At 43.6% G+C, this 21,870-nt stretch overlaps 3 protein-coding genes across 3 annotated transcripts; 2 read left to right on the top strand and 1 right to left on the bottom strand.

Moving 5' to 3' along the window:
• Positions 1-13,059: 13,059 nt before the first annotated feature.
• Positions 13,060-14,365, top strand: LAJ45_11579 (uncharacterized protein; the record flags this gene model as incomplete). Its single annotated transcript, XM_046121063.1, has 3 exons — positions 13,060-13,161; positions 13,221-13,289; positions 13,358-14,365. The coding sequence occupies 3 exons, from the start codon at positions 13,060-13,062 to the stop codon at positions 14,363-14,365; spliced, it is 1,179 nt and encodes a 392-aa protein (XP_045965753.1).
• A 1,880-nt stretch (positions 14,366-16,245) lies between these two features.
• LAJ45_11578 (uncharacterized protein) lies at positions 16,246-17,694 on the top strand (the record flags this gene model as incomplete). Its single annotated transcript, XM_046121062.1, has 1 exon — positions 16,246-17,694. One exon carries the CDS (start codon positions 16,246-16,248, stop codon positions 17,692-17,694), a length of 1,449 nt encoding a protein of 482 aa, XP_045965752.1.
• Positions 17,695-20,105: 2,411 nt separating this feature from the next.
• Positions 20,106-20,498, bottom strand: LAJ45_11577 (uncharacterized protein; the record flags this gene model as incomplete). The annotated part of the gene is made up of 1 exon (XM_046121061.1): positions 20,106-20,498. The coding sequence occupies one exon, from the start codon at positions 20,496-20,498 to the stop codon at positions 20,106-20,108; it is 393 nt and encodes a 130-aa protein (XP_045965751.1).
• Positions 20,499-21,870: the final 1,372 nt, after the last annotated feature.

The raw sequence follows: 21,870 nt of genomic DNA, 5'->3' as shown, positions 1-21,870 counted from the left end.
AGTGACAAATGGATAGGTTGCACGTTTACCGATATTAGATGAAATACCTACCCGGTTCGCAGATGCAACTTATTTTTGTGAATCACTGATGCTCCGTATGGTATCAAGAGCTATTACATCGTATCCGTCCGGTCAGGACTTAGTTTGCGTGTCCATTCAGCAACAGTGAATGACTCGGATATATAAAATATAAACGGAGATCTAGATGTCCTTTTCCACGCCACCAAAGATCGCCGGTCCAAACTGTAATGTTATCAAATCCTTTAATATCGCCCTCACCGTACCGCGTGTCTGCTTCAGGATGCGCCGCCCGCTGATATACACAAGAATTACTCAGCAGCCACCCCCGCCGCCTTTTGGACACCCAAACGGTAGTTAATCTGGCGACGAAACCGAACGAGGGTTGATACCGTACGGAGCTTAATGAACTTTGACAATACGGGCCAGGGAAAACCTATTGGCTGACAAGACAAGACCCGATTTGGAAGTCTCGAGGTAATGCTCGGGACCTGTTTTGACCCGTGGATTTCTCACCTCGTCTCATGCCCATCACTATTATATTGACAATGACCAAAAACCTACTGTGCCACTCCCGACCCAGCCCCAATGACCCCAACAGAGGCGTCATCTTGGATAAGAGCATGTTAAAGAGAAAGCAAATCTTGTTTTTTCTGGACCTCGTATTGAACAAATGGGTAACCCATCCACTCACTATTAAATTATTGCGTTGCCCATCCGCCCTAACTACCCATTGGCGAAGATGTAACGCTATCTGCTTATGATAGTCAATCGGGTGAGCCTATATCTCGACATCAGTGGGTGAGGGGCGACGGGACGGACTATATGGTCGTGCACAGCTAGTCCCCCATTCTGCCAGGACCATAGATAAGTCGCCGGACTATACATATCTAAAGGGTCATAGGCTATCACTCGGTTTTGGCGACTATACAGTTTTTTTCTTCTTTTTTTCTTTCTACTCACTAACTGTATGCAGACCGTAGTCTATGACAGTACCACACTTCTCAGTCTCTTCCCGCAACCATATCGGTGTACAAGTGTTGGAGACTTAATATATTGGGCTTATATACGCAAATTGTGCGTTGGAAAATTGTTGAGCCTTGCAGACAGTAGATAAGTACTAGGACTACATGTGGATATCAATCCGAGTTTGTAGATGTCTATGCAGGACTGTAGATATCCAAATAGCAACACCGTACTCTATGCCAGGCTATATCCCTGTAATCCAAGTAGTCCTAGTCCCATAGTCAGTGGTCCTAGCCCCATAATCAGTAGTTAGTCTCTGGGACCTACTTAAGATTAAGTAGGGTTTTTAGTAGACCTGGCTCTGACCTCTGGGACCGACGGGACCGACGGGCCGACGGACTACTCTGTTGCGAATTCTGACATTGCCCTTGGAGATATAGATAGTGATGGGCACGAGACGAGATAGCTTGAGACTTTATCTAGAGACCGAGCCCATGTAATACCGGCGAGAATAGCAAGGAGACAAAACTGAAAAGACTCCCACCCAGTTTTGAGACCTACCACAGGACATAAAATCTGCCCAAATAACTCGAGAATAAACTCAAGCAACCCTAACCCTGGCGGGCACCACATGTTCAGTATTTTTCGATTGTTTTAACAGATGATAACACTGGGTTGAGGTTTATGGATTTACTCGCTCTAATCGACGGGATTCCTCTGCGATGTTTAACATCGTGCAGTTCAGTTACTGAAATACTACTTTGTCAACATACAGTCCTTCCGGGAAAGCTTAGACCCCTCCCACCCGGGGCTGTTCCCTTTTGTTGATATCCCTTCCAGAATGCGAACATCTTTGTCTGAATATGACCACATCCTGCCGCAACAGTCACTGTAGCGAAACGATTTCTATGTTTGAAATTCGAGTGCTGCTCAGAATTTCAAAACCGAGTGAGACTTGAAGATCCAGTATATTCGAGTGATACTCCATGATCCCTTTTCTCAGGACATTGTAGAGCGAAATGAACTACTAGTATAGCCACTGAGAGTTCTTGACTCAAGCCGTGACTCTGTTAGAGTCTGTATAGAAGCGGAAACATAATCAGAATTATTAGGACACCTTATTCGCAGTTAGTACATTTCGGTATTTCAATCATTTACACTCCGTGCGCCCCCCCCCCCCCCCCTTTTTTTTTTAATTCAATAAGAACCTCCGTAAGCACAGCTAGAAGAAAAGTTTTAATGAGGCAAGAATATTAAGAGTTGCCGCCCTAATTTATGGTTCATGGACGATATTTCCTGTTACTGCGAATCGTTGGTTTATTGAAGGATATTCCAGCTCCGAGGGCACAAGCTAACTTATTCCCGCTCTGTGATATTATTAATATATAAACATGTTGTCCTGGGTTCTGTCTGTGATAGGTTGTACTATTGAGGTATGCTCGTAGGTAGATTTTTTGGATATGTATAGCTTTATCCTTTTGCCTTCTTTCCCTTTGCCTTTGCTGTGTGTTTTGGCCGCGACCTCATTTGTGTGCTTTTTGTGTTCATTTACCGTTCATTTGCTATTTTCCGTCTGAAATTCCTTTTCCTTATACTCTATATTGATTCTCCTTTTCGATCACTGTTTGGTACTTTGATATTATTTCAGCGCTTGCTGTGTTTGGCGCTCAGAGAAACCCTGACCCTGAAACTGTATCACCCCAACAAAAAGACACCGACGATATCCAATGCCAACCGCTAACGGTAAATGTCTAGAGAGGAATCAACGAGGGAGTATTACTGGGCATTATCAATGGGCTAGGTAGGTATTTTGAACAGGTGGGGTGGTCTTTACAATCGAAAGACATTCGTGTTCTCATGGGGAAAAATAGATGCAATTTAATTGATGTAGGAGTTGAGTATGCATTGAAAGGTGAGCCACTACTACTTCTAATGCCCTTACAGCGTATGCTGTCTGCTTGCCTCTTGCTGGAAAGCGAGAGGTTATGGGTTCGAATCCCGTGTCCCCCACCCCGGTATACCCATCTTACCGATAGGGCTAAATTTTAGAAAGTTTTCCCTGTCACTTGCAAAGGTTGCATGCGAGTATGAGAGATTATTATTATTACTATTATCTAACTCCCTTAATCTGTTCGCGCTCTGGAGCGATTGGTTGAGAACAGAAACCCTAACCCTGAATAGCAACCTCCCCACCTAAAACGCCACCCAAAATGTCAACCTCCAATGGCATACCTAATTCCACTCTAAATTTAAACGATATCAAACGCGTAAAGGTTTTAGTTCCCTTTGAGTGGTAGACTGAATAAACTTTTATAATATACTGGATGGTATTGTTACCTATCCAGTACTATCGACCGAGTGTCGAAAGTAACAGTTAAATTATAAATCTGTAGAGGTTAGCTCACCTAACCAATCAACTAACCGTCGGGACCCAGCCCGTTCCTGTTTGAAGAGTGCAGGTAGGGCGAGTGGATGATCATGTTGACACCATCGAGTCAGGTAACCACGCAAGCTAGCGTCCCGTCCCCGGGTTCGTGTAGAGTTCACCGGGTGTCTGGGCGTCTCGCCACTCGACCGAAGGCAAGTTGGCAGTATCGTCGTACCCCGTTCCGGGCGAGGATTATATTATCTGCACCACTCGGTCGAGCGTTGGCTGCTTTGTTGGCGATGGCCCCAAATGCTTTTCGATGGTAGTCCCATCCACTCGCCGGCAAACCATCGAGTAGTTTTACCAAACCCTGTCGTTGTTCGGTTGAGAAAGACTAAGCGAGATTGTGTACTCGCCTCGTATCCTTCCAGTTCCTCTGCTAAGTATCGTCAGTTTCAATTCATTTAATTTCGATGAAATAAAATAATAAAAGAAAAGGCTCGATTACTTTTAATTCAACTAGTTGCCCTGTCGGGGTGGTTGAGGCGTCGACCGTTGAATCGTCTAGCAGGGAGAGAAGAGTATTCTCACGATAATTGTTCTATACTCCGGCAGAGGGTGTCACCATGCCTGGTACTAAACCCGTGTTGGTGTTGAGTGGGTAGTTGTATGAGTGTTGTAGGTGGGATGGTTTCTGGATCCACGGTCGGATAATTGACTCCTGTTGTACTCTCTGTTGCCTGCGGTCAGGTAACAGCATGTGCCAGGACCGAGTGTATTGTGGCCGATTTAGGACTTGCCTTGTAGTACATGTGTCAGAAGCTGAGAACATGTTATACCGCCAAAACTCGAAAAATTGGCTATCTCCGTCCAGGGACTACCGCTTGAATAATTGGTTGGATGGCATCGATTTACATCAGAAGTATCCCATACAAGTAATTCTGATCTAGCTAATTCTTCGAGTTATGGCTCGAGAAGCTATGGTGGGTAGGTGTGTAAATTTCGGCGTTTGCAGCCAATCAATCTATAGGAATTGAGAGATCCACCCTCATAATGGTACTAGCGCCTAGCCTGACGGTGGAATTTTCTCTAATTCCCATACAAAAAAAGTTCCTCTGAAGTTGACACCCCCACCCCCTATGCCTTTTCGCGCCATATGTCGGTACTGGTTATGATATGCCGACTGCACATCCTCTTTCAAGGCAAACGACAGAGGAATCCGTATCGAAATTAGCCCAAATGGGGCTATAGACCGAACCTGAACTGAAGGAGCCAGGACGGAGAGGAGGAGGAGAAAGAGGCATCATTAGAGAAGAGGAGACCGAAGAGGAGGAGGTTACTTGGTCTTGGCGAGGTGGGGCCGAGGAGAAGTCTTTGGAGAGGAGTGACCCCACACTTCACCAACTCTTGGCGGAGTTGAGAATGGTTTGTAGCCATGTGCCAGCTTTTGTATAGGAATCAAATAGATGGTGGTGCATCCTAGACAAAAGCATGTACCGTTCTGGTCTCCGCGCGGGCCTCTGCTGTATTTTATTATTCAATCTTATATAATCTCTTGGCGTTTGGCACTACCTATCCCTTGTACGGATGTATTACTAGCCTTATATGGTAACTGATGCTGATTTTTGATTCGCCGTATTGTTATTACCACACATAAAAAGAAAAAAAGTTACCTTACTAAATGAGTGCACGGTCCATATCGCGAAGTTGAGAGTTTCATCCGTCCAAGGGATAGTAAATCGTCCACTTCCAACGCACTCATCACACTGGTACTGTTCGCCGTACATATACGCCTAACAATATCTCCAACGGCCGCTTAAATACAAGTTGCACCCTCGTCACCTTGTTTAGAAACTCGAAATCTTTATTAGTCTGAGACTTCAAACCTTGCAGTCTCAGACTGATTATAGCCACTCCGGCATTCCCCGTCGCGGGCTGTTGTCCACCAAAGTTCAAAGTCCTCATCAAACTATTTATATGCAACTCTTGCCGAAATAACTTTCGGGTCTTCTTCTCCTCACCTCTTTTCCATGCCAATCCCTTTCCTACCAGCGAATTGGCATATCACCAACGGAGTATTCAAAGTGGGGATAAAATGAGGAGGTATATTATTAAATGTTATTACTGTTTGGTTTTGATAAATGCTTTGGGGAGGTATCATTAACGAAACCAGAGAGGTATTATCAAAGGGTAGAGATACATAAGCGGTGCACCAACCAGGTTATACCGTGAGGCCCAGCAATCTGGTACGAGATATTATTAAAGGGTACAGGCTCAGGATTAGGGTAGAGAGTGGGTCCGGGAGGGATGGTATATAAGCAAGTGTATTAGTTGGAGGTTTTGGAGATAGAGATCTACCTCGCCGGGAGATGTATAATTTAGTCCCGGTCGTGAGGTCCGCCACTACAGTCTGTTATATTCCAGGCGTCAGGATTGTGGAACCCTAACCCTGCACATCAATCAGTATACCCGGTGAACCCTAGAAGTGGGCTGCTATTATAACAGTTCTCCACTGGGATACCCGTTATCAACCAAGAACGAGGGACTAGTTATACGTAAAGCAGTGGACAATTGCATGTACTTGGGGTGGATGGGTGCTGGATAATTCCATGTACTTGGGGTGGATGTGTGGTGGAGTGGAAGGCGGAGGTTGGGGTGCGGTTGGGGTGCGGGAGGTAAAGTGGCAACTATTGTACGTGTACAGGAGGTTGGAGGAAGTTGACATTCCTTGAGTAACGCCTCGCGGTCGCGTTGGCTAAGTTCGCTTAATCTTTTTGCGCCTCGGAGGACTAGTGGTCGAGAGCGACAATCCTAACTATGGCGTTTAACTGCATATCACCAAACCTGTTACCTCCGGCATATATAATTCCTCCCCCAAATTGAAATGGTATGTCAAATCTGTGGGGGGTTTCCCGCATTAGGGGGTTGAGTAAATCTTTAAGTTACCCGATACTCAGTAATCTTGAAATGTATTAGGACCTATTATATTTATTACGAGATGTACATACATGAAGTAAGGTAGTCGCAGGAGAATTTTAAAGCGGGAATCATCTACGGAGGTTTTGCACACCCGTACCTGATGTGAGGTATGTCTATATGCTCTGGGACTTATGCAGAAATAAATATTCAATAGCAATGAGGTTTTGCTCTTTAAGTGTACCTACTTAGCGTCCGGATATGTGACGAGAACTCGATACCGGCGATCATATTTATTGATATGATATCTGTTTCAGGTTTCCGTAGTTGAGGGGCGATGATAACGAAGTAAGAAATAATTGGAAAGTGAAGTTGAATATATAGTGACTAGAGAGTTGTACTGCCGCTGCTCTCTTCCGCTAAAGGTGAAGATAGAGCAAAAACTATACAGTATATAACAACCACAAAACGATCCAAATTATATCGATGTATCACAATCACGGCAATGTAACCTTTGTTTTTAGCAGACTCGTTAGTTAGCTCTAGAAAAAGAAGTACCAACTCAGCAGAATAAAACAATTTAAATTCATATTGCTTACCCGGTATATCTACATAGTTCTCTTATGTGTTTGTAAATCCTGTAACAACGGTGATTATCGGCACAATTAGATTTGAGCTGGATTGTGAGATTAAAACTAACTGAACAGGACTCACAAACTCACGCACACGCAAAAAAAAAACGGATTTAGCTGATTCAAACGAGACTTGTCCCTTTCTCGCCAATGTACGGCCTGTACTATAATACGTTAATAGAATTGATATGGGGTACTATCAAGCGATAAGGAAGGTCATGGGATCTGTTAATTAAGCAACACATAATGTTTTTTTTTTTTGGATTACCAGGGGTGTGGCAACCCATAGCTCTATATTAATTGTATGTTTGCATCTGCATATGCCTTTTCTAAATGATCCTTACGCGTAACAAACGAGGGGTAAAAGAGTTCTAGATTTTTGAAATATCATATACAAAATCAACAGGGCGGGGTAGATTAATGTGGTCGGTGCTTCCTAGGTTATATTGCATATTACCAAAAGAAACTCCGGTTTTGGCTCGCAAATTGGAAAAGTATTGAACCTTTATGTTCATGGATTATCATTAGGCTCATGAAAAATAGCACCCGCACGTTTTTCTTTTTCTTTTCTTTTTTTGTTGAATTGATTAGTTGCATACAATCATACCATAACTCACAGCACACTCGACAGGTAACTTCTGGTTTAGAAAGTGGATATTGTTTATTTTTCCGGACGTGGTTGAAATTTCTTGAATTGTTTTTATTCCTACATTCTTCTCTTTGGTATTACGACACATTGGGATGGGCACTATCTAACGGTTACTTTTATGACAACCAGAATTGAATTCTTTTGATGCATGTTTACATGTGTCTTTCCCGCGCGGAATTTGATTGAATTAATATATATACACGCCTTGATAAAAGGATCTGTAATCTCATTTATTGACTCAGGTAGTTTAGTCTCTACTCGTCATGGGTGACGGAGAGTCGAATTTTGTGATATATACTAGTATATATAGTTTCTGTTGATTGCCGGAAGACTAGGATCGATACATTCCTACAATAGGTTAATCCGTGCATGTTGTTTCCACTCAGGCCTACTGAAATTCTATAACTATAAAGCTCAAGTACGCTGAATCTATTAGGAATCCTTCCCTGGAAACCTGCGGGTTGTGGGTGCTCTACTCGATGCTGATCAGGGTAAAGAGCAAGATATTAATTATTAATGAGCATGTTATGGGAGGAACATTGAAAGTGGGATCGAGGTATTAATTCACTGAGAGGTGAGAGGATATGAGTCTATGAGTATACTTGATCGAGCTTACAAAACAGGACGATACTTAAGAATATTCATAATTTCTCGTGAATTACAGGAGTAGGTTTTGGAACTGACAATACTTAGGCTATCTATTGTGCAAAATCTTGAAACTTAGAGTTAGGGGTTAGGATAATCAGGTCCATACATGATATGATCCCTTTACAGAACCAGATTTTCCCCAAAATAGATTTTTTTACATGACGGAATTCCCCTCTGGAAAACCAGCAAAAATGTATAGCTTGACCTTCAAGATATCAAGATCACAGACTATAACCCATATATTTTCGCAAAGTTTCGAGACTAGACACCCCGCGTTATGTATTGCCCCGCCCTCTCTCATTTCCGTAATGTTTTGTTTTACCACTGCTAGTCTTTCTGATAGCGCGGAGAAGGTCACTAAGAGCATTATGTCCGTGAATTGGGAACGGTATTCGAATATGGTACCAGGAGTGGTGCCGTGGTAAAGAAATGCATGAAGAAACGCACCTGGTAAATGCCTCAAATCAGCGTGTAAATGAAGCATATCTCCTCTGTTGTCGGTAGACGTATTCTTCAGAAGTGAAATAAGTATGAAAAAACCTGTGATAACCCAAGCCCGTTATGGTCGAATTTCACGGGATTTATTGTAGGGGTGGAATTTAGAGAGAAGTACTTGTTAACAAACTACAGATATTGTTTCCTCCAACCGCTGGAGGTTTGGTAGGGACGGAGCCTCAAGAGCCTGAAATTATGTTAGGTTTCTCTGTATCTTCCGATTTCCAAAGCTGGTATAAATCAAATATACCGAATATTTCTATTTCTTGGGAGCTGTTTACTCAGCCGAGCCGGCGCAGGTCAGCGGGAGTGTGGGATATGTCTATTATAAAGAACCCTAACCCTAAAGGCGTTGAATTAGGGAGTATCATTCGACGTAGAGAGAGCGACATCTGTACTGGGAAGTCGCGCCTTGGGAATTATATCCCCAAAGTGTCTGGATGGGTATCAGGAACAGACAGGTTAAGGTTGACTCCTGTCCGTTGCAGTTTTCTGTAGATGCTTCAGGTTTATAGCGAAAGTTTGCTATAACGGTACTTTCTATAAGTGTAATCTCTCTATAATGGTACCAAATTCCGGTCCCGAGTGTGCCGTTATAGCAATCTTTCGCTGTATACAGGTAGCATTTATAGAAATACGGGAATCAATGAAAGTTAGTAGGAAGTGGTAGTAGTGCATTCAAGTCAGGTGAACAAGTACATATAGCTATTTTTGAGTCTATACTCGGCTGGACGTCAATATCGTACTGGCCTTGATACAGCGCAAAAGGACGGTTTGTATGTATTTACATAGAACTTGGGTATTCAGATTTACAATGTCGTGGCAATCCTGTATCCCTATGTTATCTCTCTTCATTCGGTGTGGCTGTGTGTATGGGCCGAACGAGTGATCGTAGAAGATTAGTCGGGTGTTGTGTTTGACAGTGTTTTGTATGTTGTATGAAGGGGATGGAAGTGGTCGGAAGGTCCTACTCCGACATTTGTCAGGCGCGCCGCAAGGCGGCACACTGGTGTCGTGAGTAGGGCGAGTGATTTTCCATGATTGCGTGGAGGTTGCACAGCTGCTGATGTCTTAGGGCCCGTTCGGATAACCCAATAATCTAGGTTGTTAGCGATAATCTGACGGATTATCTACTTTTGGATTATCATAATAATCTATGCTGTTCGTGCAATTGAATAATCCAACATTCACAACTCCCGATTATCCCAATAATCCGCCAAGAAAACAATCACCTTGGGAGGTGATTATTCACATACAACACAGATATCCTGACATGTAGATTATCCACTGATTATGAGTATTATAATTATCATTTTCGCTACCTGCCAATCGAGTCTGTCCAATAATCTGAAGAAATAATCTGAAGTTATCCGAACGGGCCATTAGAGACAACTGTTGAGGCGATACTGCTGAGGGAATATGGTAGGCAAAGCGTATGTCAACGTGTAGTGTTGTGGTCGGATTGGGTGACATGTCAGGTTGTGATCTCTGTATATTACCCACACATTTACAGTGACAAGTAATAAGTCATTGAGAGCCCGAGATGCAGCTATACCTGCAAAACACTGTTGGTGGCGTTTTACCCAACTCAGGCATCACCAAGTGATACATGCAACACGCCGTTGGTGTTTTACGGGATTCAGGTATCACTGTGTCCGTTCCATCACTTATTACCGCCGCAAATTGCGAGTTACCCATAATATGTTTCGCGTTGATCGCCAAGAAACGATATTTTCGAAACACAAAACTACTACTTTTGGGTTTCGAAAATATCGTTTCTTGGCGATGGGCTTAAATATTTGGAGATAAAAGAGTAACGGCTAGGTCGAAACGTTCGCGTAACGTGTCTTTCTCGGCAGAGAGGAAAGATAAGTGTAGGTATGAAACAATTATTGTTTCGTGAGTGATAGCCTATGCCCGAGTGATAATTTGTGACCGTGAATGGACTCCGGCGCGCAGGAGGTAAGTATTTAATGTCGCCAGAAGAGATAAAGAAGCATGGAGGTAGCCAAATGAACACTAGAATCTTGGAGTATTTTACTGTATTTACCGTACACAAAGCGAAATTCTGCGGGCACTTCTATACACAGAGGTCCAGCGCATTGTTCTCCCGTAGCACTCCAGCGGAGACTGACTATCTGTAGTACTCACAGGAAAAAATTGACTGACTGTTCATTCCGGTGTACAGTGTATAGGTGATTAAAACTCGGTGAGCCAGAAGAGGTAAAGACGAACGGATTACGTAGGCCAATGAAAGCTTAAATTTTGAAGAATTTTACTATATATGCCATGTACAAAGCGAAATCGTTGGTACACCTCTCTGTGCGTGATTCTATCCTCTCCGTTACGATTTGGTGAAACTGAGTGACTATATACTGACTGTGGACTCCGGTGCACAGGGTAATGTGAATAAAATCTATTGAGCCAGAAGAGGAAGAGACAAACGGAAGAGGCTAAATGAAAGCTAAAACCTTGAAAAATCTTACTGTATTTACCGTATACAAAGCGAAATTCTATGGAACTTCTATACGCAGAATCCGGGCAGATTCTTCTCTCCCGTAGTACTCCAGCAAAGATTAACTGACTGTGTATACACTGGAGGTAGGTAATTAAAATCCAGTGAGCCAGAAGAGTTAAAGAGGAACGGATGAGGCCAAATGAAAGCTAAAACTAAAAATAATTTTACTGTAGATGCCATATACAAATCGAAATCGCACAGGCACCTCTGTGTGAATGATTCTGCCCTTCTCATGACACTCCGGTGGTAGATCCGGCGCGCAGGTAGGTAGTTGCAGTCGAGCTCACCAGAAGAGATAAAGGAGAACGGAGGAGGCCAAATGGAAGCTAAAACTTTGAACTTTTTTACTGCAGGTGCCATATACAAAGCGAAATCGCATAGGCACCTCTGTGAATGATTCTATCTTCCCAGTTACCATCCGGTGCTGCTAATTGTGGACCCAGCGCGCAGGATGTATGCGTTTAAAGTGGAGCTCGCCGGAAGAGATAAAGTAGAATGGAGGTAGCCAAATGAACGCTAGAACCTTGGAGTATTTTACTGTACATACCGTATATAAAGCAAAATTCTCGGGGCACTTCTGTACGCAGAAGTCCAATGCATTCCTCTCTCCCGTAGCACCTGCAGGCACTGTCCACGCACTGGAGGTTGATGATTGAAATGTTAGAATGCAACAAGAAGAGTTAGAGAGAAACGGAGGCGACCAGATGAAAACTTAGGTCTTGGAGGATTTTACTGTAGATGCCATATACAAAGCGAAATCGCCTAGGCACTTCTGCATAGATGGTTCTGTCCTTCCCGCGACGATCTGGTGGGACTGACTATAGACTCCTGTGCGCAGGAGGTAATTAAATTGAATGAGCCTGAAGAGCTAAAGAGGAACATAGAAGGCTAAGTGAAAGCTAAAACTTTGAAGAACTTTGCTGTAGATGCCATATACAAAGCGAAATTCTGGGGCACCACTGTGCGCAGGCATCTCGTTCTCTCCGTAGCACTTCAGCAAATACTGTGGACTCTAGGCCCGTCTCAACCTACGGCCCATTGACACCCCTGGTGATCTCATTCTGCCAGCAAAATACTAGCGAAACCGTTAACCAGGCCAAAGATACCATTAGCGCGGAGACATATCTTGTCGCGACAACGTCTTCGAGGTGGTCTCCTCGTGTGCCCAGTGGGTCTACAGATAAGAAACAGTCTTGGTCGTCTGATTCATCTGGGGCATGGCATAGAGGCACCCAAAGACGAAACCTATTTTAGCTAATGTATATCTACTATGTACTAGAATACACTTTTTCTTAATTCGTTGCGGTCTGATTGGTCGACACCGACATGGGTGTTTAGTAAGCACGACACATCAAATTCAGAGCGGTTACCCTGCCTGCTTTGGTGCGGTTACCCTGCCTGCTTTGGTGCGGTTACCCTGCCTGCTTTGGTGCGGTTACCCTGCCTGCTTTGGTGCGGTTACCCTGCCTGCTTTGGTGCGGTTACCCTGCCTGCTTTGGTGCGGTTACCCTGCCTGCTGCTGCCTGCTGCTGCCTGCCAGCGCTGCTGAATTTGAAGTGTCGCGCCCGTTGCGGAGTTGCGGAAATGCACCAAAAAATACACGTTTTCGACCCTGAAAATAACCCCCGGTGCGTCAAGTCGCCGGAGCCCTCCTATTTTGCACCGGTTGGTCTATGAGAGCTGGGTGACAACACAAACAACTCTCTGAGACCAAACTCTACTGAATAAAATATACTGAATAAAATCTACTGAATAAAATCTACTGAATAAAATCTACTGAACACAATCTAGCAAAATAAATTCTATTACATACTGTTCCATAGTGTTCTCACCCAGCTCTCTCAACAAAATGTCAACTATAAAATGTATACAATGTAAACGTGATAAGGAAATCGCGGATTACGATCTTGATAGGCATGGCCGGCCCCGTAAATCATGTCGGACATGCTTGGTGAGTTTTGAATTTTACTACGATTAATTGAGCTCTACTGATTCAAATCGAATAATTAGTCTCGCGCGCGTGAACATACACGTCGTCGAGCGGAAGCCAGACGGCAACGAATTGCGAATAATGAAGAAGTGAGTTGGAATATTTCTTTTAATATCCACTAATACTTGGGCCGTTATTCTAATAGATACTGTGACAGTCATTTCTCCCCTCAATCGCACCTGTAGTACCATTAGCATTCCAATCTGCTCGGGCACGTTGGAGGCCATTGGAGTTGGGTAGAATGAAAGTGATTTGTTCTTCCTGTCAATCGTTACATTGGATATGCGAACGCGTGCATGGAAGTTCAATTGCATTACCACGTTTTGAAAGTTGTTGCAAGAAAGGCGACATTCAGTTGCCGGCATTGGGACAAGCACCCGAGTACTTACAATACCTACTTGAATCTACTGATTCTGTACCCAAACAGTTCCGTGCCAGGATCAGGGAGTACAACTCCGCTTTAACCTTTACTTCTGTTAAGTACAACTCAGATGAACGCGTCGGCGCACAAGTTGCGGGTGTTCGATGCTTTCAAATTCACGGCGAGCTTTACCATCTTCAAGGACCATTAACTGCAGCGGCACAAGATACACCCAAATTTGCTCAGTTATATTTCTACGACCCAGTCTACGCAGCCTATTTGAGGCAACAAGAACATCCCAATCTGGACCTCGCTATCCTGGAACGCTTGACAAATGAACTGAACATTGTAAATCCATTCATTTCATTATACAAAACGGCAAAGGAACGGTTAGACGCTGCATCACAAGGGGATGGAAATGTACGCATGTTGCTCAATCTTCAGCTAAGGTTGGTGATGGAGCATGGGGCGGACAAGCGTCGGGAAAATCTGCCTACCAGCAACGAAGTCGCCGCAATAATACCAGATGAATACGGTGATTCAGGATTCAGGGATATTGTCCTAGCTCATAAAAATCCAGATGTCAATAGGCAGTTTAGTGTGATTGATCCCAACCATGCCGCATATATGCCATTGCATTATGTTCTACTTTTTCCTAACGGAGAAAACGGTTGGCATTGGGGCTTGCGATTGCGGGATGAGTTGAACAGACGGAAGAATTTGAGGTTACAACAGCGAGAGTTTTACCGGTATGTTTCAATACCCTTTGTTCTGAATAACCTTTTGACGTATCTGACTTTTTGATTGACAATTCTGTGTATAGATACCGAATACATACGAGGACCACTGAGCCCATGACTTTGTTCCTCTCGCAACGACTTTTTCAGCAGTATTTAGTTGATGCTTGGGCTGTCTGTGATCAGAATAAGTTGAATTGGCTTCGATTGAATCAGGCAAACATCCGAGCTGACCTGTATAATGGACTGGCAGATTCCATGCGGCAAGAAGATTTTAACCCGGAGCAAACTGGGAAGCGCATCATTTTACCACGAAGTTACACAGGTGGAGACCGGTATATGCTCCAGTTGTTTCAAGATTCCATGGCCATCGTTCGACATTTGGGGCGTCCCTCACTGTTCGTTACCTTTACGGCAAACCCAAAGTGGGAAGAGATTACTGCGGAGCTACTACCGGGGCAAACTGCTGTTGATAGGCCAGATTTGGTTGCAAGGGTATTTCATCTCAAACAACAACAACTTCTCCAAGAAATAAAGCGAAAACACATCTTTGGACGGTATCTTGGCTCAGTTTGGACTATAGAGTATCAGAAAAGAGGACTGCCACATATGCATCTACTGATCTTTCTGCATCCGGATGACCGTTTTTTGACAGGGGAGAAGATGGATGAAATTGTGTGTGCAGAGTTGCCAGACCCTGCGACTGATCCTACTGGGGAGCTTACTGAGGTAATCAAAAGCTGCATGGTACACGGTCCATGTGGAGAGGCAAATACACGATCACCTTGCATGGCTTCAAAGGAAAACAGTGGACCAAAATCATGTTCCAAACGGTACCCAAAGGCCTATCAACCCGAGACAGTTGTACAGGAGGATGGTTATCCCCTGTATAGAAGGCGTAATGATGGCAGAACATGGACAGTGATGGTAAGGGGATCGGGGTTTTCTAATCAGTATACAATGGATAATAGATGGGTCGTACCATACAATCCATATTTGTCTAAGCGTTATAAAGCACACATTAACGTAGAAGTCTGTGGTTCAATCCATGCGATCAAGTATATACATAAGTATATATATAAGGGCTCAGATCGAACAACACTCCAGGTTGGGAGTGACTCGGATGAAATCAAACGATATCTCCAAGGACGTTATATAGGACCTACTGAGGCTGTATGGCGTTTGTTTGAATATGGCATGCATGAGGAATACCCGTCAGTTATTCACTTGGCTGTCCACTTACCAGGCGAGCAACCGGTGTACTACGGTAACGATGCGAACCGGGAAGAGTTGATACAGAGGATGGAAAACTCGAGAACAACGTTGATTGCGTATTTTGAGTATAATACAGAGCACGAGGTTGGTATACAGTATCTCTATCAAGATTTTCCTGTACACTTTACCTATGACGCTAGATCGCGGAAGTGGGCACCTCGAAAACAGGGGGTCGCAATTGGACGTATGTGGCATTGCAACCCTATGATGGGGGAGAAATATTTCATGCGTTTGTTGCTGACTGTTATCCCCGGGGCAAAATCTTTTGAACATCTTAGAACTGTAGAAAACATACCGCATCCTACTTTTAAAGCTGCATGTATTGCTCTTGGTTTGCTTGAGGATGATCAGGAGTGGGTGCAATGCTTTACTGAAGCGAGCTTATTCTCAAGTGGATATTCCCTCTGTACACTCTTTGCTACAGCCCTACTCTTTGGTAACGTGACTGACCCTTTGGCATTATGGGATAAATTTAAAACAAACATTTGTGATGACTTGCCCCATGCATTGGAGAGAAACCCAGGACTGATTGTACCTCCTGAACTGCCTGATGCCTATCTGGACTATGGTCTTTACCTGATATCACAAATTCTTGCGGACTCCAATAAATCACTTTCAAACTTTGGGTTGCCCTCATACATGGTAGATTGGAATCGAACGGGTGGGAACGAAATGGTTGCATCTGAACTGCGATATGACATGGAAATGGAGGCCGCAAGCCTACAGTTGAGGATTCCAATGCTCAATACTGATCAACTCCAGTGCTTCAACACTATTACACACAGTGTTGAAGAACGTTCATCAGCCCTATTTTTCATACAAGGGCCTGCAGGTACTGGAAAAACATTTCTCTATAATGTTATCTGTAACCATCTCCGTTCTCAAGGTAAAATTGTTCTCTGCGTGGCTTCTTCCGGTATTGCAGCACAGTTACTCCCTGGAGGCAGGACATCGCATTCAAGGTTCAAAATTCCAATTGCGATACATGAGACCTCAACCTGCGACATAAAACGGGGCAGCCTCCTAGCCGGTTTGATAGAACAGACTGCTCTGATAATCTGGGATGAGGTACCTATGCAGAATAAGTACTGCTTTGAGGCTGTTAGTCGTACCCTGAATGACATTTGTGGAGTTGGTGATGATTCTCTGTTTGGAAATATTCCGATCGTACTCGGAGGGGACTTTGCACAGATTTTACCAGTTGTGCGGCGTGGTAATCGAGCTCAGATAGTGCAGGCCTGCCTTCAACGATCATATTTGTGGCAGCACTTCAAAATCTTGAGACTCAAAATTAACATGCGGGTTCGTGAAGGTGTTGTTAATGAGGAGTTTGCGGATTGGCTTGGTGGAATGATGCATAATGCTCAATGGTACGGTAAAATCTCTTTACCGCCGTTCATTCAAAGCTGTAAAACAGTTGAGGATCTCTGTTCGCATGTCTTTCCACGGCGGATAATCGAATCGGCAACCGTAAATTACGCTGCGTTTTCAAAGCGCGCGATTCTAGCGATGCGAAACGATACAGTCGCTGAGTTCAATGATAGGGTTTTACAAGAAATTGAAGGCGAAATTCATACCTACTACTCAGCTGATACAGTCGACAGCGAAAATTCAGAAGATAATTCGAACCTACTACCTCCGGAATACCTGCAGAATCTGAATCCATCTGGACTTCCACCGGCAATTCTCAAACTAAAAGTGGGGGCGCCAATAATTCTACTCCGTAATTTGTATCCGAAACAGGGTCTCTGTAATGGGACGAGAATGACTGTGACAAGGCTTGGTAGACGGTGCATCGAAGCTAGAATTCTGGGTGGTGAGTTTGATGGCCAGCCAAAGGTTATTCCACGCATCCAGTTATCATCCGCTGAGGGTGATCTCCCTTTCATCATAATAAGAAGGCAATTGCCTATTCGGCTTTGTTTTGCAATGACCGTCAATAAAGCACAAGGTCAATCATTGGATGTTGTTGGAGTTGACTTGCGGTCTGATTCCTTCACTCACGGGCAGCTGTATGTAGCACTATCAAGAGTTACCGACGTGACCGGCTTGATGGTATTGCAAGGAGAGGAAATGCAGCCACAAACCGATAACATCGTATACCCGGAAGTGCTGTTGTAAAGAGGGTATGGTATTCAAATCTACTTTTAATAATGATGTTAACATTGATGTAGCATTCTGATCATAAACGGCTCGGCAACTTGAAGCGTAGTAGTACGGTAATTTTGGGATTTCTAGGAACGTTGTAGGTAATGGTAATAATCATCTCTATCTCAATCTCAAACGAAAAACTGATATTGATATAGATACTTGGTAGCAGAAGGCTGAGGGTTTGGGTTAGTGTTGCGGTTAGGGAAAGATAAAACTGGGGGTTACAAAACGTAAAGGTAAATATCTCAATCTCAAACGAAAAACTGATATTGATATAGATACTTGGTAGCGGAAGTCTGAGGGTTTGGGTTAGTGTTGCGGTTAGGGAAAGATAAAACTGGAGGTTACAAAACGTAAAGGTAAATATAATTTCTGTTTCCGTTGCTTGCGAAATACTAACTTACTCATAGATTTAGATTGGGATTGCGGGCGGTGGAGAGTAATTTAGGGTAGTTTGAAAGGGGTATAAGAGTTTATTGTTATGAGTTAGAATTTTGTTTTTTTCTTTATCTCTCTCTGTATTTTCTTTTTTTTTCTTTATCTCCATTTGTATTTTCTTTTATTTTCTATTTTCTTTTTTTTCATTTTTTCTTTTATTATTGTAACTAAATCGCAATGCATCTATTTTCCAAAATTGCAACACCTCGCGGTCGCGAGGTGGCCCACCCCTAGTATAGTAGTACAATGAGCTTATCGAGTGCAGTGACGTAAGCACTAATGGAATTGAGGTTCGATGCACTGTCTAAAGGTTACCATTAACCTCTCAGAAAAAGGGCAACCATCGCTACAACTCCGACCTGAAGATAACCAGCTGGTGTAAGTCAATGCAGGTTTTTTTTATAAGAACCGAGTGATGTCCCATGATGCACACCCGTCTCAATCTCAATACTTGGCTGCATGCGTCACGCCTACAAATTGCCCCCATCACCAGGAGCACCACTGCATACCTCCACGTCTAGATCTTAATGCCCTCAACGCCTCCACCTTGAGCGAGTGCGTCATGGTATATCACTCGGTATACGCGGAACAAGCTCACCTCTGTACGTTTTTTTGGTTTTTTTAGTTTAATTCATACTGACATCAGTAGGTTCCCGTCGACTGTAAGCATAATTCACCACTATATTAAGCTAAAATAAGTTATGCTAATCTACGATATGAAGAGGCCTAATGTAACTCAGTCTCAGTCTTCTTTCTTTTGATCGGTCTCCCAACATTGCCTGTCTTAATAGGCAGCCTGTGGGCTGTGTTCTTCGGATCCAATTTTCTCCTTTTAATTTCTTTAATAGTGTCCATGAAGGATGCTATACCGATCTCAGCCCTGTTACTCCCCAATCTCCGCTTCATACCTTTCTCATCAAGGACAGTCCCTGTTGCTCCGCGAGGTTGTGTATAAATTCAGGTATAGGTATAGGTCTTTCTGCCCCCGCCTCCCCCTGCACCTCCCCCTGCACCTCCGCCTGTGCTTATGCCTGCACCTCCCCCTGCACCTTCACCTCCACCTCCATCTCTATGTACACCACCGCCTACACCCCTGCCTGCACCCCCACCTCCCCTGCCGCTGCCTAGCTGGATGGTGTAAACAGGGACGAGCTTTTTCTTTTCTTTTCCTCCTTTTGTAGTAGCAACTTCCCAACCCTCTTCTAAAGGCTTACTAGTTGGATATAGTAATCCGGCCTGTTGAAGTTCGTGATATGTTTTGAGAGGCAATAAGGTTGAACCTTTACGGGTTCGGTATTAGCGTCAGCTGCGTGCAATAATCTTGAATCCAGAAGTAATGAAACTATGACCAATTGTAAAAAGATAGGGAAGGAGTGTTGAACCTTTGCGATACACTTTAGTGAACTGAGAGTTGTAATACCAGGTTACTGCTGGTGAGAATTCAAATGTATTCTTGCTAGTCTTACTCGCTGATACCCGCTGGCAATACTCTGCAGACTTTGCTTTGAGAAAGAATTGCCTGATAGCAAGTAGGAACCGGTCTCTGATATGAGTGGTTCTAGTAGCGGTGTATCGGATAAACATGTCTCTGATATCCCCTTTTGAGAATATATGGGAGGTTAGAGTCTCAGGGTGTATGTTGGCTAGGTGCAGAATCTCGGCAGCATGTGAAGTACCGATGCCATTCCAGAGATTATTCTTAGAGGAGTTTGTGATTTCTTTATAGATAGGTGTGTTTCTTGAGGCGAGTGATTTTTGATTTTGATACAGGTTTTTCTCGTAGAGATCGGGTTCTCTAATAGGGCAGGGAGCTAGCTCAGTATCATACCAGGGTATAGTGCCTCCTGTAGCTATGGTATCAACAGCCGTAATAGTCATAAGGCGATTGCTGTAGAATTTAGTACAGCTAGGGTATAAGATTAGGTTATAAGACTAGGTTTAACCTACCGATCCACCAAAAGAACGGTCATTTCTTCTCCTACTATTGCACCCAATACGGTTGTGTTGAACTCCGAATTCGGATGATCGTCCCAGGCCTTGACCATGGATAGATATTCTTCAGTGCTAGCAGGTAGGCCGTGACCATGGAGCGCAAATTGCACGCGGAGCCAAATACCATCAGCTAGAGGGATACCTAGTGCCTTGCCCCAATGTTCGACACCAGCTCCTGAAAACTGGAAGGATCTCCCCTTCATGCATTCGATCAAATTTGCATTGAAAAGAGTGCCATTGTCGGCTCTGAACCACCTTGGGTGAAGGTCAAGTCTGTAAGTGCCAGCTGGAACTTGAGCTTCAATCATTCGCTTCATATCGTAGTAGGTAATTCCCTCCGGCATTGCGAGAAAGCGGTCTGATGACAAGCACACTGGAAGTGTGGTCGGTGAAGCGGTGTTTAAGCAGTCCGACCTCAAGGGCGCTGGAAATTTGGTAGTGAACCGGTGCTTAATTGGTGGAGAGATAGAATGCGTTCAGCACACTGGAAGTGTGGTGGGTAAACCGGTGCTTAAGTATATAGATAGAACAGGTTTGTACCTGCACCATTAAATCCTTTATATCACAATCACAAATGTCGTGCGACACTCTCTTCGCCTTGTGAATCGTGATGTAGGAGCCTGATAATCTAATTAGTAAATAGCTATATTCAATATGCAATGTTATTTTGATGGTTTTGATTGGTTGAGTTTTGAATGTTTCTTTTTTCTCGAGCTATTGAATAGGGTGAGTCAGCTAAAAAGAAACGTTATGTTGGGGTTTATGGTTTCTTGTTATTCTTCGGTGATTGTGATATACCTTTGGTGATTTTGATATGTTTTCGGCATTGTTTGAATCTACTAAGAAAAGGTTAAAAAAATACATTGGTGAATCTGGGGGTCTTTATGATATGTGTTTGGTGGTTGTTATATGCTTAACTCCCTACCATGGCGAGAATACACCTCTAATGACGTATAGTTCATTATCCTTTCCCGCCCGAAGGCAAGAATCGGCTTGTATGCTATAGAATGCCGACAAGATGATACAAAAGCCGACTTTTGATATAAAGCCCAAATTCCATGTGATTTGAGGTCAGAACAACGCTTGATTTTGGTGTCGGAGCTGAAGAAACAACATGCCGCATCTATGCTAGGGACGAGCCTAATACAGTGGAGGTAATAAATGATAGGCTGGGTAACATATTAGGTTGTTATCTTTTAATATCGTCGGCACACGGTGACAGGGAATAAGTCATTGAAAGCCCAAAAATACAGTTATACCTGCAAAACACGGTTGGTGTCTTACCCAACTAAGGTATAACTCTATCTCACCCTATATCACATATTACATTAATGGTTTATTTCTTGTTGGAACTATTAGTGATAGTCTATGATCGAGTGATAATCTGTGACTGAGGAAGGACTCCGGCGTGCAGGATGTATGTGTTTAAAGTCGAGCTCGCCAGAAGAGATAAAGGAAAACGGAGGAAGCCAAATGGAAGCTAAAAGATTGAAGTATTTTACTGTACATACCGTATACAAAGCGAAATTTTCGGCGTATCTCTGTACGCAGAACTCGAGCGAATTGTTCTATAAATGAATCAAGCAACAGAAATAAAGAAACAAACCCAAAGCTTCGCGAGTACGTCATAGTGTCTCACTTGGTATACATTGGAACAGCTCGCCTCAGTATGTTTCTTTGTTTAATTCATACACGCATACCGCCTGGGAGCTGTTT

This window comes from Morchella importuna (assembly GCF_003444635.1).
Source record: "Morchella importuna strain M04M26 chromosome Unknown Morimp01GS075, whole genome shotgun sequence".
Classification (NCBI taxonomy): Eukaryota; Fungi; Ascomycota; class Pezizomycetes; order Pezizales; family Morchellaceae; genus Morchella; species Morchella importuna.
The sequence above is the reverse complement of the archived record's forward strand: the minus strand, read 5'-3'. Positions and strand labels throughout refer to the sequence as shown.